General features: G+C 35.6%; 2 protein-coding genes across 2 annotated transcripts in view; one reads left to right on the forward strand and one right to left on the reverse strand.

The window, feature by feature from the left end:
• The window catches only part of LOC141911867 (prostaglandin E synthase 3-like), a 29457-nt gene extending 24522 nt beyond the window's left edge, over window positions 1-4935 (reverse strand). The window contains exons 1-2 of the mRNA XM_074802940.1: window positions 4892-4935; window positions 3866-3982 (exon numbers count right to left, since the gene is read on the reverse strand). Coding sequence (XP_074659041.1) covers window positions 3866-3982; window positions 4892-4917 — 143 coding nt within the window. The 5' untranslated portion in view covers window positions 4918-4935. The remainder of the gene's footprint in view (window positions 1-3865; window positions 3983-4891) is intronic.
• Window positions 4936-8334: 3399 nt separating this feature from the next.
• LOC141911551 (beta-1,3-galactosyltransferase 1-like) lies at window positions 8335-9153 on the forward strand. The gene has a single exon (XM_074802541.1). It carries the CDS (start codon window positions 8335-8337, stop codon window positions 9151-9153), a length of 819 nt encoding a protein of 272 aa, XP_074658642.1.
• The last annotated feature ends 4683 nt before the right edge of the window (window positions 9154-13836 follow it).

The following is a 13836-nucleotide window of genomic DNA, read 5'->3' on the forward strand; positions in this document are numbered from 1 at the left end:
CATTTACACTAACACGGCTCTGTTATGGCACGTGCACGACGATGATTTATGGACGATACAAAGCTGGAAATTATTTTTAAGGCATGCGACCCTCCGTCGGAGATAAAAGCTTAATTTGGACTCATCATTGGTGATAGCCCAGATAAAACAATTGAACAAGTCTTAGTTTTTGACAATTATTTAGAAATGAATATTTATTTTCTAAGCACCGCGATTGGGCTGCAAAGCCATCCATCATCATTCTAAAATTAATCGAGGAAGCATTCAGCAAAAAATGCAAGCCATCACAGAGCTGCCTCTGTAAGCTACAACGTGGCAACGTTATTCATGGAGTGCACGACAAACCTTGACCTCTCGCGATAAATTGAAACGATATTTAGTTGTAAATCGTTGCCCAAAACGTCAGTCGTATGACGTAACTCGTAAAACATAAAACGTAATTCGTAATGTCGTTTCAGGGCTTCCATACTCATCTGCTACGACAATTATTCAGCCTGTTATGATACCAAACATGCACGCGCCAAGCAGCGTTACAGCATCACCATATAGTAGTCTGTATGAGCGTGTGTTTGTGTGTGCAACAGTCTGATGTTCAGCGCACGTGGAGGCCTTGTGTAGTGAACATTCGCTTCACTTCAATCTCAATCAACACAATCACTGGGTATCAAAATGAAACAACACCTATGGCATTATGTGAAATAATTATATTCTCACCAGCAATGAGCATTTAAAATTCGCACATATACGGCACCTAGTCCAACCAGAAAGAAACTTTCCATGATGGGTTTCTGTGTAATTGTTTCTGTTTCATTCACCGAACTCGCTGTCAAAAAGGCGATTCTCGATATAAATAGTAATGGGTTTCCCCGCGGGATACCCGCTTTGGGAAAGGCACCTGAATCGATGCTACGAGTTCGAATCCCAATATTCAGACGTAATTTATTATTCTTTGAAATAAATTCTTAGAATTTCTATTTATGATAGGATGTGCAGGTTTTGATTTGGTAATGATGTTAATAAAAGTTAACCTCTTAAGGTATTGTTTTCTATCTATTATTTGTGACGGATTAGTTTCGATGCTCCTCACAACCCGCCCCACCACGTGTCACTTATTCACGGACGCGCGGGTTGTATCATTTGTAATAGGTCTACCACATGAAAGAGTCCATGGCCTGCCGTAGAATAGTAGGGCCTACCGATCACGCTATGTGCGATGAAAGTAGTGTTTGAAAAAAACAAATTTTTAATGAAATAAACATTATTCATCATAATTAATCAATAGATCAGGTGCCGCCTAAATAATTGTTTGTTTCGTGAAATTTGTACAAAACTTCGTCATGTCTTGTGACCCTGAAAATACTAGAAGAATCATCGGTAAGCTTATAAAACGGCGAGGTCAACATAGTAACAACAACTTCGGGGATTGAAAAAAAAAACTCAAAAGAATTATCTTTTATACTGATGAGTTATACTGATGGGGAGTAGCGACCGTCATTGACACCGGTTATTTATCCATTCACTATCAAATGTGACGAGCCCAATAAATGATTGGGCATAGATTCGGCCTCTCAGCATTTAGCACAGCAGTTCCGAGAAGTGTTAAGACCGATCAGCGCGCGCGCTATCTAAAACCGGTGCTAGTACGATCAATATCTACAGGTATATACGTGTTCAGTATTACACAGCGAGTACCAGTATGTTGATCGAGCGTCGTCGTAGCAACGCGCTATACAGCGGCTTGAACTAGCGAGTAACGTTAATTATCTTTTAACCAAATTAGAGCACTTATAACCATCGGAATCAAATATAAACCAAGCTGCACCATCTACATCAAGTAGAGAATACCTGTGTGAAATTACAGAATCGTCGGTCCACACAAACAGCTTAAATCGTGTCATAAAGAAACATCCACAGACGGACAGACAGACAGACATGATGACGATGCCATAGATGGGTTCGTCTGACGACGAAACCCATCAATAAAACATTTGCCAATAATGGCTTTCCCATAATTATTTTAGTAGCGCCGGAATTCCCTGTATATCCCAAAAACAGCCAATCACAATCGCTCGTAGAGACGACGCCCCCCAATCGAGGTTATTGCAATTTTATACACAAGAGTTAAGAATTTTCTCGCCAAAAACAGTTTTTCCTCGAATTTAAAACAAAGCTGACCATGTCATCGACGGAGGTTCGTCATGTCTTCAATCGCATCGATTATAAGTTGTTTAACCCGAGAACCAATGAAAAAAAACACATAAACTAGGGGTCCAGGGATACCATGCCCACTTGGGAAGTGGTTCCAAATGCTCAACAATCTAACAATTTCAATATTCAACGCCCCCTGGTGACCATATACAGAATCCAATGACCTTGAAACTCACCACAATCATAGAACATGTCAGCAGCTACGATTTTGTAATTGATTGTGATAACAAAATATGCCTTGTTACCACTTTAATATGGAAATACCAAGTTATTCTACTATTCAACGCCCCCTGGTGACCATATTCAAAACCCAATGACCTTGAAACTCACCACAATCATAGAAAATGTCACGAACTATAACTTTGTAATTGATCATGGTAACAAAATATGCCTAGGTACCAATATAATAAGGAAATACTAAGTTATTCTACTATTCAACGCCCCCTGATGACCATATAGAATAACTAATGACCTTGAAACTCACCACAATCATAGAAAATGTCACGAACTATAACTTTGTAATTGATTGTGGTTACAAAATATGCATTGATACGAATATAATATAGAAATACTAAGTTTTGCATTATTCAACGCCCCCTGGTGGCCATATACAAAAACCAATGACCTTGAAACTCACCACAATCATAGAACACGTTATGAGCTACAACTTTCTAAATGATTGTGGTAACAAAATACGCTTAGGTATCAATATAATGTGGAAAATACTTTTTCCCACTTACGAATGAGTACTGCTGACACCAAGATGGCCGCCAATTGCGTCATAATTGGCTGATGAAAAATACCTGTCTCAGGTATAAAACATCCCTTTCCAAAGAATACCCATCACAAATTGCAATGAGAAATGATAAACCAGTAGGAAGCTACAGGACTCAGAATTTGAGCCAAAATTAACATTTTTGGGCACTAAAAAGGTCATAGGACGGCCATCTTGAGTCCGATCGACCCAATTTTTGTTATGCTGATGGGCCCTGGGGGAATTCACATATATCCGAAAGATCAAGGTAATTGATCAAAGCGTCTTCAAAATTTCCCTCAAAAAGTTCAAAAATGTGTAAAAAGTGCTGATTTTGGCGAACAACAATGGCTGCCAGTCGGCCATCTTGAATCTGACAGGGCCAGTTTTTTGGCTGAAGATGTGTCTAGGGTAGATACATGTGTAACCCAAATATCAAGACATTACCTTGAAGCGTCTTCAAAACTTCCCAAAATAACTGGATTCTGTCTACGGACGGACGAAAAGTGAACGCAATAACCCGCTGGGACTAAAGTCCCAAGTGGGCTAAAAACGTACCGCGATTTTACATGAATTGGCTCAATGCCAACCTCATACTGCTGACAAAGGTAAAACAAAAATGTATAAAAAGTGCTGATTTTGGTGAACAACAATGGCTGCCAGTCGGCCATCTTGATTCTGACAGGGCCAGTTTTTCGGCTGAAGATGTGCCTAGTTTAGATACATGTGTAACCCAAATATCAAGACATTACATTGAAGCGTCTTCAAAACTTCCCAAAATAACTGGATTCCGTCTACGGACGGGCGAACGGACGAAAAGAGAATGCAATAGCCTGCTGGGACGAGTGGGGTAAAAATGCAATGGGCTTAAATGGAGGAAACATTTTGCAATTGTCCTCTTACCTGAAACTTAGGCAATCTTTCTCCAGTTTCAGATCTGGATGACGAATGTCCTCAACATTTATTGTTATGTACAGGATATCATTTCGCTGCGCCCATAATACTGTTGGAGTAAATATTCTGAAAAAAATAACAGAAATTACTTTTACATGACATACAACAGAACAGGGAATCCTGCGTTGAAGCGAGCGATACAAAATGGCGGCCGGCACTTGTTATTGAATGACGACGCGCTGTGCTGCTCGCAATGAGATCAATATTTAACAATTATTCATCGGTCTAGCGGTGAATTATTGTTTTCATATTCTGACGAAGCGTGAGCGTTTAGGAGAAACTTTACAGGCGTTGAGACGGCAACACTAGGTCACACGAGCACCTGCTACAAGTATTCCCCTTCTATATTCAAATACAGCGGGATTTCTTAATGACGTTACACAGCGGTTGAACGACGTTCGGTGACCTAGTGTTGCCGTCTCAACACCTGTAAAGTTTTTCCTATACGCTCACGCTTCGCCAACTACCTTTTCTTTTATATTACTAAAGACATTTCACAAATTGATAGTGTCTCACAGTCGGATGAAATAATAGGATATATATCTGTCATATCACTAGTAAGTGTCATACAAAATAAAAGTAAAAACGAAGTTTGTTCAGTATTTTGTGAGGTCGCCGTGTGTGGAGCCAGCGGCCATCATCTTTTTAAACAGTTAGGCCGTTTTTTCTCGGATTCATTGCAGATTAATGAGTGAAAACACAGATACACTATCAAAAACCCCAGCAACTTTATCCCAAGCCCATCGGCGAGTGCCTGTGGTTGACTGTCTTCGTTCGGTTGACTTGACTACTTTATTTAGTTTTACGACCCACAGTCAGACTTTTTAGGCTAATCTATTGGTCCTAATCGATTATCAAAGAAGCATCTAAACTTATCGCTTGGGGCGCATCAGCTTCTCTTTTCCAGTGTCAATCCTGATATCCAAGCGCCTACGACGTCGTCACAAAATATCTCGAAAATGGAAAAATACCCACCTTTTCTGACCCTCACCGGACGCCATTTTCGAACATGTGATGGATGGAGGCGAAAGGTCGGGGATATTTCAAAGTCACTGAAGCTCGGTTATTTTTCAAACCCTTCCAGGGCAATGTTGTTCGAATCCCATGATATTGAAAGAGATTGGTTTAGGTTGAGTCGGATGGCGCAGTACAATTTATATATTTAATCGAATTGGATATCATATTTTTGTTAAATCATCAGGATATAGGCTAAACCTTGATTTGTTAAGTGTAAACCAATCAAATCAAATCTTTATTCAGCAAACAATTGTGACTGCCAACTACATAAATTTAGTAGGCCCTACCGGTACGAAAAATGATCAACATCTGATAAACAATAATAGTAAAACAGACATATACATATGATAGACTTTGTGCATGGTTACAGCCGCAGGAACAATGCGGTGAATTTTAGTAGTTTTGGGACCCGGTTATTGTTAGTTGAAAATTTCCTTGCCGGCCGAGTTTGCTGTTTGTCTTTCCATATCCATTAAATTTAGTGCAATTTGATAAGAAATGTTCCTCATCCTCCATTTTCTAAGATTCCATTTAGAATAGTGTGACGTAGACACCTGGCGTCTTCAGTAGTCTCCCTCGTGCCGCCTTTTTTCGGGTGAGATGCTCGTGCTATTTAAGCCACCGGACTTTTTTTAATTAAAAAACATGAGGTGCAGAGATATTTTGCTAGTTTTAAAGTCATTCTTATTTGTTGTAAAATTGGCATCAGGTTAAGTATTATGTGAATAGCAGACATGAGTTTATGATATTTTCATCTTTAAATTATATATACCGGTAGTATAGGATTCTAGATAGAAACAAGACGTAGAGACATACAAGGTCTCAGTGCTAAGTCAGGTTTTTTTTCATAAGTGGTCTTATTCCTGTAAGACCCAAGACTTTACTACCGGTACCGAGCATTGGTTTGATAAGACTGTTAAATAATTGTATCTGTTGTGTTGCAGATATAGTTTTCTGAAACTGCACGAGATGCTTTTTACAAGAGCGGTTATATGGTGGCTGATTCGGGCCATACTAAAACAATTTATGTAGGCCTACGCTAGAGGAACGATAAAAATTTTGACATTGGCCCGTCTTTTGGTTTTCCCGAGCGAGAAGTCAAAACTTTTGGTTTTCTCGCGCGAGAAAAACAAAAGATTTGAATTCTCTTGAATTTTTTTATCATACCTCTAGTACTCTGGAAAATGTCAAGTTTTCAATTACGGGGAAGTAAACTAAAGAAATGAAAACAAAAATACCTTGGAATGACTACAGAGGCAAAGGTGTGAAAAGGTGTGATTAAAATGATGGTAGAAATTAAAAAAACTAACCTTTTTGCACATAATGAGATTGAAACATAACGTTTGCATTTTAGATTGAAAATCAAGACGGCATTACAAACATAAAATTCGATGAAAACACGGAGGACTAAGAAAGATTTAAAAAAGTTTTTTTGATAGTTTTTTGGTGATTTTTGCAGAATGCTGGGCGGATCCGTACTCTATATTAATAAATGTAAAGCTATCTTGCCTAGTTTTGCCCATCAGCGCCAAAACTCGAAATGGCAAAAGACGCTCTGCAGCCATAGAATGAAAGCTAGGCAAGATATCTCTACATTTTAAATTTCACTTGAAAGGAGGCGTACAGTTCCTGAAATGTTTGGAATTTTCCGAGAATTATTTCTTAAAATAACAAACTTAAGGTCCCTGAACTTCTACGTGTGCGGCAAAAACTGGCCACATGTTTTTATATCGCTTTCATGTCGCATTGTTGCAAATTTGAGAAATGAATTGTACATAACTGAAAACAAGAGATTCACACGGTTTAAATGATGCTAAAATTCTAAAATGCTAAAATGATGCTAAAATTGTCAAAATCCAACTATGGATCAATGAAATATGATATAACACTCACCGCAAATTGCTTTTAAAGAAGAGAAAAAGAATGACTCCAACATAGGACAACAATCGATTTTGTTGGCTGAAGTTGAAATGTTTGCTTCTGAAAGTTCAAAGTATGATTGGTCATGTTTTAATAGCGTTCCACAGGCTTGCGTAAAAATTGTATAGTAGCCCTCGTACACAATTTATAATAATAGTGACAGTGACCACGTTGGGGCTGGTCTAGTAGCATGACTGAGCAATTCACAGTAGTACTGTACTCAAACTGTGTATTGCTATATAAAGAGGTATACAGACATTAAGCTGACGCATGCGATGCACTTGGATATTTAATTCTAGTCTGAGGTAGGCCTTAAGATATGAAATATATTTAACTGTTCTTTTTGCGTTTTAAAAATTGAATGAGAAAGAGAGTTGAGGAGGGTCAGTAACAGTTATCTTTGTTTACTACAGACAAAGATAACTTTTATAAGATAGAGAAGAGGGAACTTTACATTCAATACCTCCATAACTAAAAGGTACGTAGGACCTATAGGTACGTACTATCTCAAAATATATACATCAAGAAAAATTAATACAGTCCGTGGTAATACCAACAAAGTGTCTCCAGGTATTCGTTTAATCACTGATAAAGACTATATAGATTACTACTGAGATAATAAATCCCGGGAATAAATCCGTCTATTTTTAACTCAATAGGCGTTGGTACAGCCAAATACATGTAGATACTGTTTTGGTAGCTTTGATTGTAGGATGTGCTCTTTTATAAAATGTCCTACAATTTTCAGATTTTATGGTATCCATTCTACGAAGGCTGACACGATGAGACGTTTCTTTCTTCGATTTTCTAACTATTGGGGATTAACTTTCGTTATCGCAATCGTTTTTTTCGTAGCATGTAATATTTCGTGGAAGCACAAACCTTTAAAATCAATATCCCCTCCTAAGGATGTATTACTAGAAAGAGATGGAAATTTGGCACATACCCAGCGTACGATGGACGTTCGAAATATCTTAAAATTGGAATTAGATAAAATGTTCAAATCAAGCCAGCCGAATTCAAAGCCCATTAGTTTTGACAGGCATGCTAAACTTCAGTTTCCCCATGAAAGTAAATCTCGGATACTAGCATCTAAATCGGCTTTTCCAAAAATCCGTGGCGGTAACCGTGTGGCAAAGCAACTCCGCAGTCATCCGAAATCAACAGAATACAAAACTCGTGCTAGTAACTGGAGTCGTAATGTCACCGAAAGTGCAAAATCAAGTGCAAAATCTACGAATTTTGCACAAAAAAAAAATTCATATTTGAAATTTCAACCTAGAAAATCTGAAAAAATCCAAGCATTGGACATACGTAAGTTAACCGACGGGAATAGAAACCGAAAATACGCAAAAAAAGCTGTTGTAGCTGAAGCCGGGCATGTTGACGTCTCCGTAAAGAAGACAGGTGACGGTGTTCGGCGCGATTCGTGTAATGCATGCAATTCAAATTCGTTTCAATATATCATTAATGAAAATGACATGTGTATAAAAAGTAACGGTAATGTAGATCTATTACTGATGGTGCTAAGTACCGCCAAGAATCGACCTCAAAGAGAAATTATTCGAGAAACGTGGGCGAGCATAAGTAAAGGTAACAAAGCTACTGTACGCCATGTGTTTCTGTTTGGAACGGTTGCTCCTGTCTATACAGCCGTCTTGGATTTTGAGCGGAGAAAATACCACGACATCATACAAGCCGATTTCGTCGATAGTTATTATAATTTGACCAGGAAATCACTTATGGCGTTTCATTGGGCGAGTACATATTGTGAAAACGCGAAGTATATTCTTAAAATAGACGATGACATGTGGGTGAATACACCGAGAATGTTGGACATGATCAGAAGAGGGGAAATGGGGAAATTCATAAATGATAGAAACTACGGAGGTTCTTGCTACTCTGGGAGTTTACCGATCCGAAATCCTAATTCAAAGTATTATGCGTCACGACAGGCATGGCCACACGATCAATATCCAGCATTCTGTGATGGTCAAACCGGGTACATCTTAACGCCTAAAGTCGCTGCGGATTTGTACCACATGTCGAAAAACGTTCCATTTTTTCACCTGGAAGACGTATACATTGGACTGTGTATGAAAGCATTGGGTAATGAAATCAAACCTATTAACGGTTTCTTTAAGGGATTAAGTGGAACAGTGAACGATATGTGTTTCTACAAGAAAGAGGTTTTTACTGTACATAAGGTATCAGTAGAACGATTGAGAACAATCTGGAACACGAGATGTTATGCATCAGACATTTCTTCGCAAACTATTCAAGGTGTTTTCAGCAGTTAGCAGCAAAAATCCCCTTCAAAGTGTCCCCCACGTGGTACGATAACCACACTCAAACGTGGTGAATAGAGGATAAGATAAAAACCCACTATTTACAATTAAAAGAAATCTAAAATCGAGAATTTATTTATTGAAACAATCTAAAATATAAGAGCACGACGTTTCGATCTCACACTAGAGATCACCGTCAGGTGTGAGATATTGACTAAAAACAGGGGTATATATACAGAGGAAATATATATTTATAGAGAATATATAGAGAATATATATATAGAGAAATATATATTCAATATCTCACACCTGACGATGATCTCTAGGGTGAGATCGAAACGTCGTGCCCTTATATTTTAGATTGTTTCAATATATAAATTCTCGGATTTTAGATTTCTTTTTATTTGTAAATAGTGGGTTTTAATCTTATCCCCCACCTTTTGAATGGGGTGCAAGTAAATACAATCTCATTGTACAAGTTGAATTGAAAATACCACAAATTAACAGTTCTTTTATACTATCACAGCTCAAATATATCACGGGACGTGAACAAGTTAAAACAGTTCGTTGCAAAGTTCAAATTAAAACTGCACTAGCGTGAATTTGAGATATTTCAAATTAAAAGTTCATTATTTCTAATAATTCATGGTATCGCACAGTGAACAATAACAAAAGTTAAAAAGAGTTCATAGTACATAAATATTCCAGATAAAATCTAATACATTTCATTAATTCTATTAATTCTACAAATTCTACAATTCTGAGTATTTTTCTACGAATTCTATCTAAGAATAAAGAAATGGGATATTCATGTATTGCAGTTTTATTGAAAATGAATAGAATTAGAGATTCTCGCTTTGAAATGTTCTCAAAAAATTACCAAGGAGATTACCTAGGGGATTTTTACCTAAATTCGTTTTCAGCAAATATAGATAATAAATCTTACACTATGCACTCATTCAGTAATCGGTTAACGCGTTATTTCTTTTTGGACTACTTTTTTCTTTTTCTGAAAAGTTCTTGTTCTTACGATATTAATTAACGTTTACGGTTTAAGTAAGCCGCAACACGTATATCGCCGTACCGCGAGCCCGTGACACAGCGGCGAATCGGTATCACCGATATTTGCATTGTGTGCCAAGCGACGCGATGCGAATTTTCAAGCCGGCGATTTCACTCTAATCAATCAACAAGCTTCAGTGGAACCTCGTTATTACGAGATGGCCTATTACGTAACTCGCGTATAATGTATGGGCCAAATTTAGAACAAATTCTAGTAAAAATCAGTTTAATATGAACACGATGATACGAAAAATTCGTTAAAACGTTAATTTCCTTATAGTAATTCAATGCGGTTAAAACGATGGCTGATCGCCTCTATCAGACTCAATACGGGTATAGCAATAACAATTTTAACATACTTTTTTGTATGTGAATGTTCTTCGATTGAAAGGAATGAGAGACATTTGTCCTGAAAACGACGGAACTGTATTCTCGAGGTGCTTCTGTCCAGAAGGAACGAAATGAACTACAACATTGACTTGCTCACAGCACGGAATTTAGTGAATCTGGATCCACGAGGATCGGCGTAGGGTTCGATTCCCCCGCAAAATCGGAGAGGCTCACACCAGTTTCATTTGTGAAACAGAAAGAAATAGAAATTTACATAGAAAAATAAAACAGTTACAGAGTTAAAAATTGTACACATGTATTTTTGAAACAAGACGATTTATTTCAGCAAAATAGTTTCAGTGATTCACCTTTTATTGCTCGGGTTAGTTTTACTACCAACGGGTGGCGCGGTATGTAAATTTCACATAAATCACCAACTTTCGGCAATTAGCGGTACTTGAGACCACTTGAAAACATCATAGTCAGTAATTCAGTTATGGTAGTATGAAAATAAAAAGTTGATATAAATATATATGATATGATATGATATCTTTTTTAATGTTCAGTATAAACGTTGAATGTATATGTTCGTCACGTTTTGCATGTTAGTACCAATACGTGCACGCGTCCATTCGAATGAAATGTGCACGTTACAGACTCAAATAAAAACGTTTACCGCGTTCATAGCCCCACGTTAAAATCTTTTGCGTTTAGAGGGAAATTTCAAAGTTAGCTCGCTACCTACAATAAAAATCGGACAAGACTTTTATAAGCGCCAAATTTGAATGTATGAGTAGTACTAACGAAGGATTCAGGAAATACCCCTTGTCATTTCTAAAAACATTTAACCGGTAATTAGACAGTATTGGTGTAGCTTGCACAGGTAAGTGTTACTGTTGTTATATTGAGGTTCAGGGCAAATATTTTATTACATTATAATTAGGCCTATTTGATACCGAACACGACTGTGTTGTTTCTGAAACAGATAAATATAGCTATGTGGTCAGTACTGGTCAAGAATTGGTCAGTTGAATAGTTGTAATATCAAAGCTAGCACCATATCTAATTATTTGAAACCAAACACGACTTTGTTACTTCTAAAATTGGGCAAATAACTTTAAGGTCAGTATTGGTCAAGAATTGGTCACTTAATTAGTTGCTAAATCATAGCCTGCGCCATAGTCGCTCGACACCCAAACACTATTTTATTGCGTACTAATGCTTATAGATTACTTCAGTAAATAAAGTAATTTGTCTATTTTAGAAGTAACACAGTCGTGTTTGGTGTCAACTTGAATGTTTAGTTATCAAAAATAAAGAATTGTTTTGTAATTGTGGCGCTGACACGCGGCTGCAGCCGCGATGCTAGGCTATATAGGTCAATGATCCAGCTATTTAATTTTATTGATTTAAGACAAACAAGTGATTTTTTTCTATAAGGCTGATCCCACAGGTCGTCATTTACTAAAGTATCATTTGGAAAGTAAATCTCAAAAAGTAGGAATTAGAGGGTATTTTGACCTTTACGCCTAATTTAGTCCTAATTCGGTTCAATCTAAGTCTCGGATTGTTGTCCCTTACATTCCTTGTTTACATAAATTGAAATCGAATCTTAAAGCCCTAAAACACCGAAATCATTTTCAAATATGATAATGGAATTTCTATTCACTAAAAGCAATCTTATGTCTTACTTAGTATAGATGCTGGTGTTTATAAAATCTGTTGTCTGGATTGTGATAAAATTCAGGTCAGTAATAGGGATAATAGGCTTTCAAGCCAAAGGTCGAACGGTCGAGCTCATTAAAAAACAAAACATTAAAAGTAATTTAAAACTATAATATATTTTCATAACCGTGTGCATTTTATATTATAACTAAATATTTATTCTAAGATATCAATAATTTAAAAAGCATATTGTATTAAATCAATTGGTCGCTCCACTTCGCTACCGCTCCGCTCCGCGACCAATTGATTTATTTACAATACACAAATTCATATAATCAAATATATTTTAATAATAATAATTATTCTATTATTCAACTGAAATACACACGGTTATGAAAATATATTATAGTTTTAAATTACTTTTAATATTTGTTTTTAATGAACTCGACCATTCAACCTTTAACCTGAAAGCCCATTACCCCTATTACTCTTAAAATAATCATATACATGAATAACATTTAAATTGACAGATTATTCAATATAAAAGTATATATTTACAACATTATTTCAATATTCATATTTGTGTGAGTTAGATTTTTAAACATTAAAAGTGTTAGTAAAGTGTGATTGAAATAATACATGATATAAATCATTGAACTTCTAAAATCAATTTTAATAAAAAATTTAGTATTAAAATGGAAGCAAATAAGTACTACTGTCCAACATGTAATATCAATATAGATAAATCCCAAAAAGCAAGACACAATAAAACTAAAACACATTTAGAGAATAAATTGAAACTAGAATATAAAGATGATATATTAGAAACTAAATTAGATGAATTAAACAATGAAAAAGAAACATACCAATAAGGGTAAAAAAATATTTTTAAGCGTAAGGTTTCAGCGAACTCTAACTCTTTTTGAATTTTAACCTATTTTAATAAAAAGTTGATATATAAATGTGCTCAAGATTAATTAAAGTTCCCGCGAAAGACATGAGTAATAAATATATAAATTCAATATTATATTATTTAACTGTTAACAATAATTTAGCAGATATTTCAGGAGTAAATATAAATAAGTATTATAAATCTGAAAATAATGAATTAATTGAAACATCAGATATATTTTACGATAATATAATGCTATATAAAATCATGTTAGAAAAAGAAATTATTAAAGAAAATAGAACAACTTTTCTAAACGTTAATCAGAGAAAGATAACGCATTATGAAATTAAAGAATGTTTTAATCAAGGAGATATTTTATTGGATAATTTAGCTATAAAAATTACACGTGTTTTAACAATTCATGATGATAATTCAAAATCATATATATTAAGTAGAATTAATCAAGAATTGAAATTAACAGATTATATTGCTGTATTTAAAATTTCATTATGCAATCAAAATTTAAATGAATAAATACAGAAAATGGATAATATTGAAAAATTATTAAATGAAAAAAATTACAATACATTAGATGTAGATGTGACACAAGATTTTAAAGGATCATTTAATTCAGATGAAATAAAATCAATGTTCGAAAATAGAAAATATAAAGTTCTAAAAGAATTTTCCAATAGTTGTGTTCCAGCATTACATAAGGATGATAAAATAAAGATCTATAATAAAAC

The sequence above is a fragment of the Tubulanus polymorphus genome, chromosome 10 (assembly GCF_964204645.1).
Source record: "Tubulanus polymorphus chromosome 10, tnTubPoly1.2, whole genome shotgun sequence".
NCBI lineage: Eukaryota > Metazoa > Nemertea > Palaeonemertea > Tubulaniformes > Tubulanidae > Tubulanus > Tubulanus polymorphus.

Coding starts and splice junctions, on each gene's coding strand:
- LOC141911551 (XM_074802541.1), top strand. CDS start 8,335: ATGTGTATAAAAAGTAACGGTAATGTAGATCTATTACTGATGGTGCTA.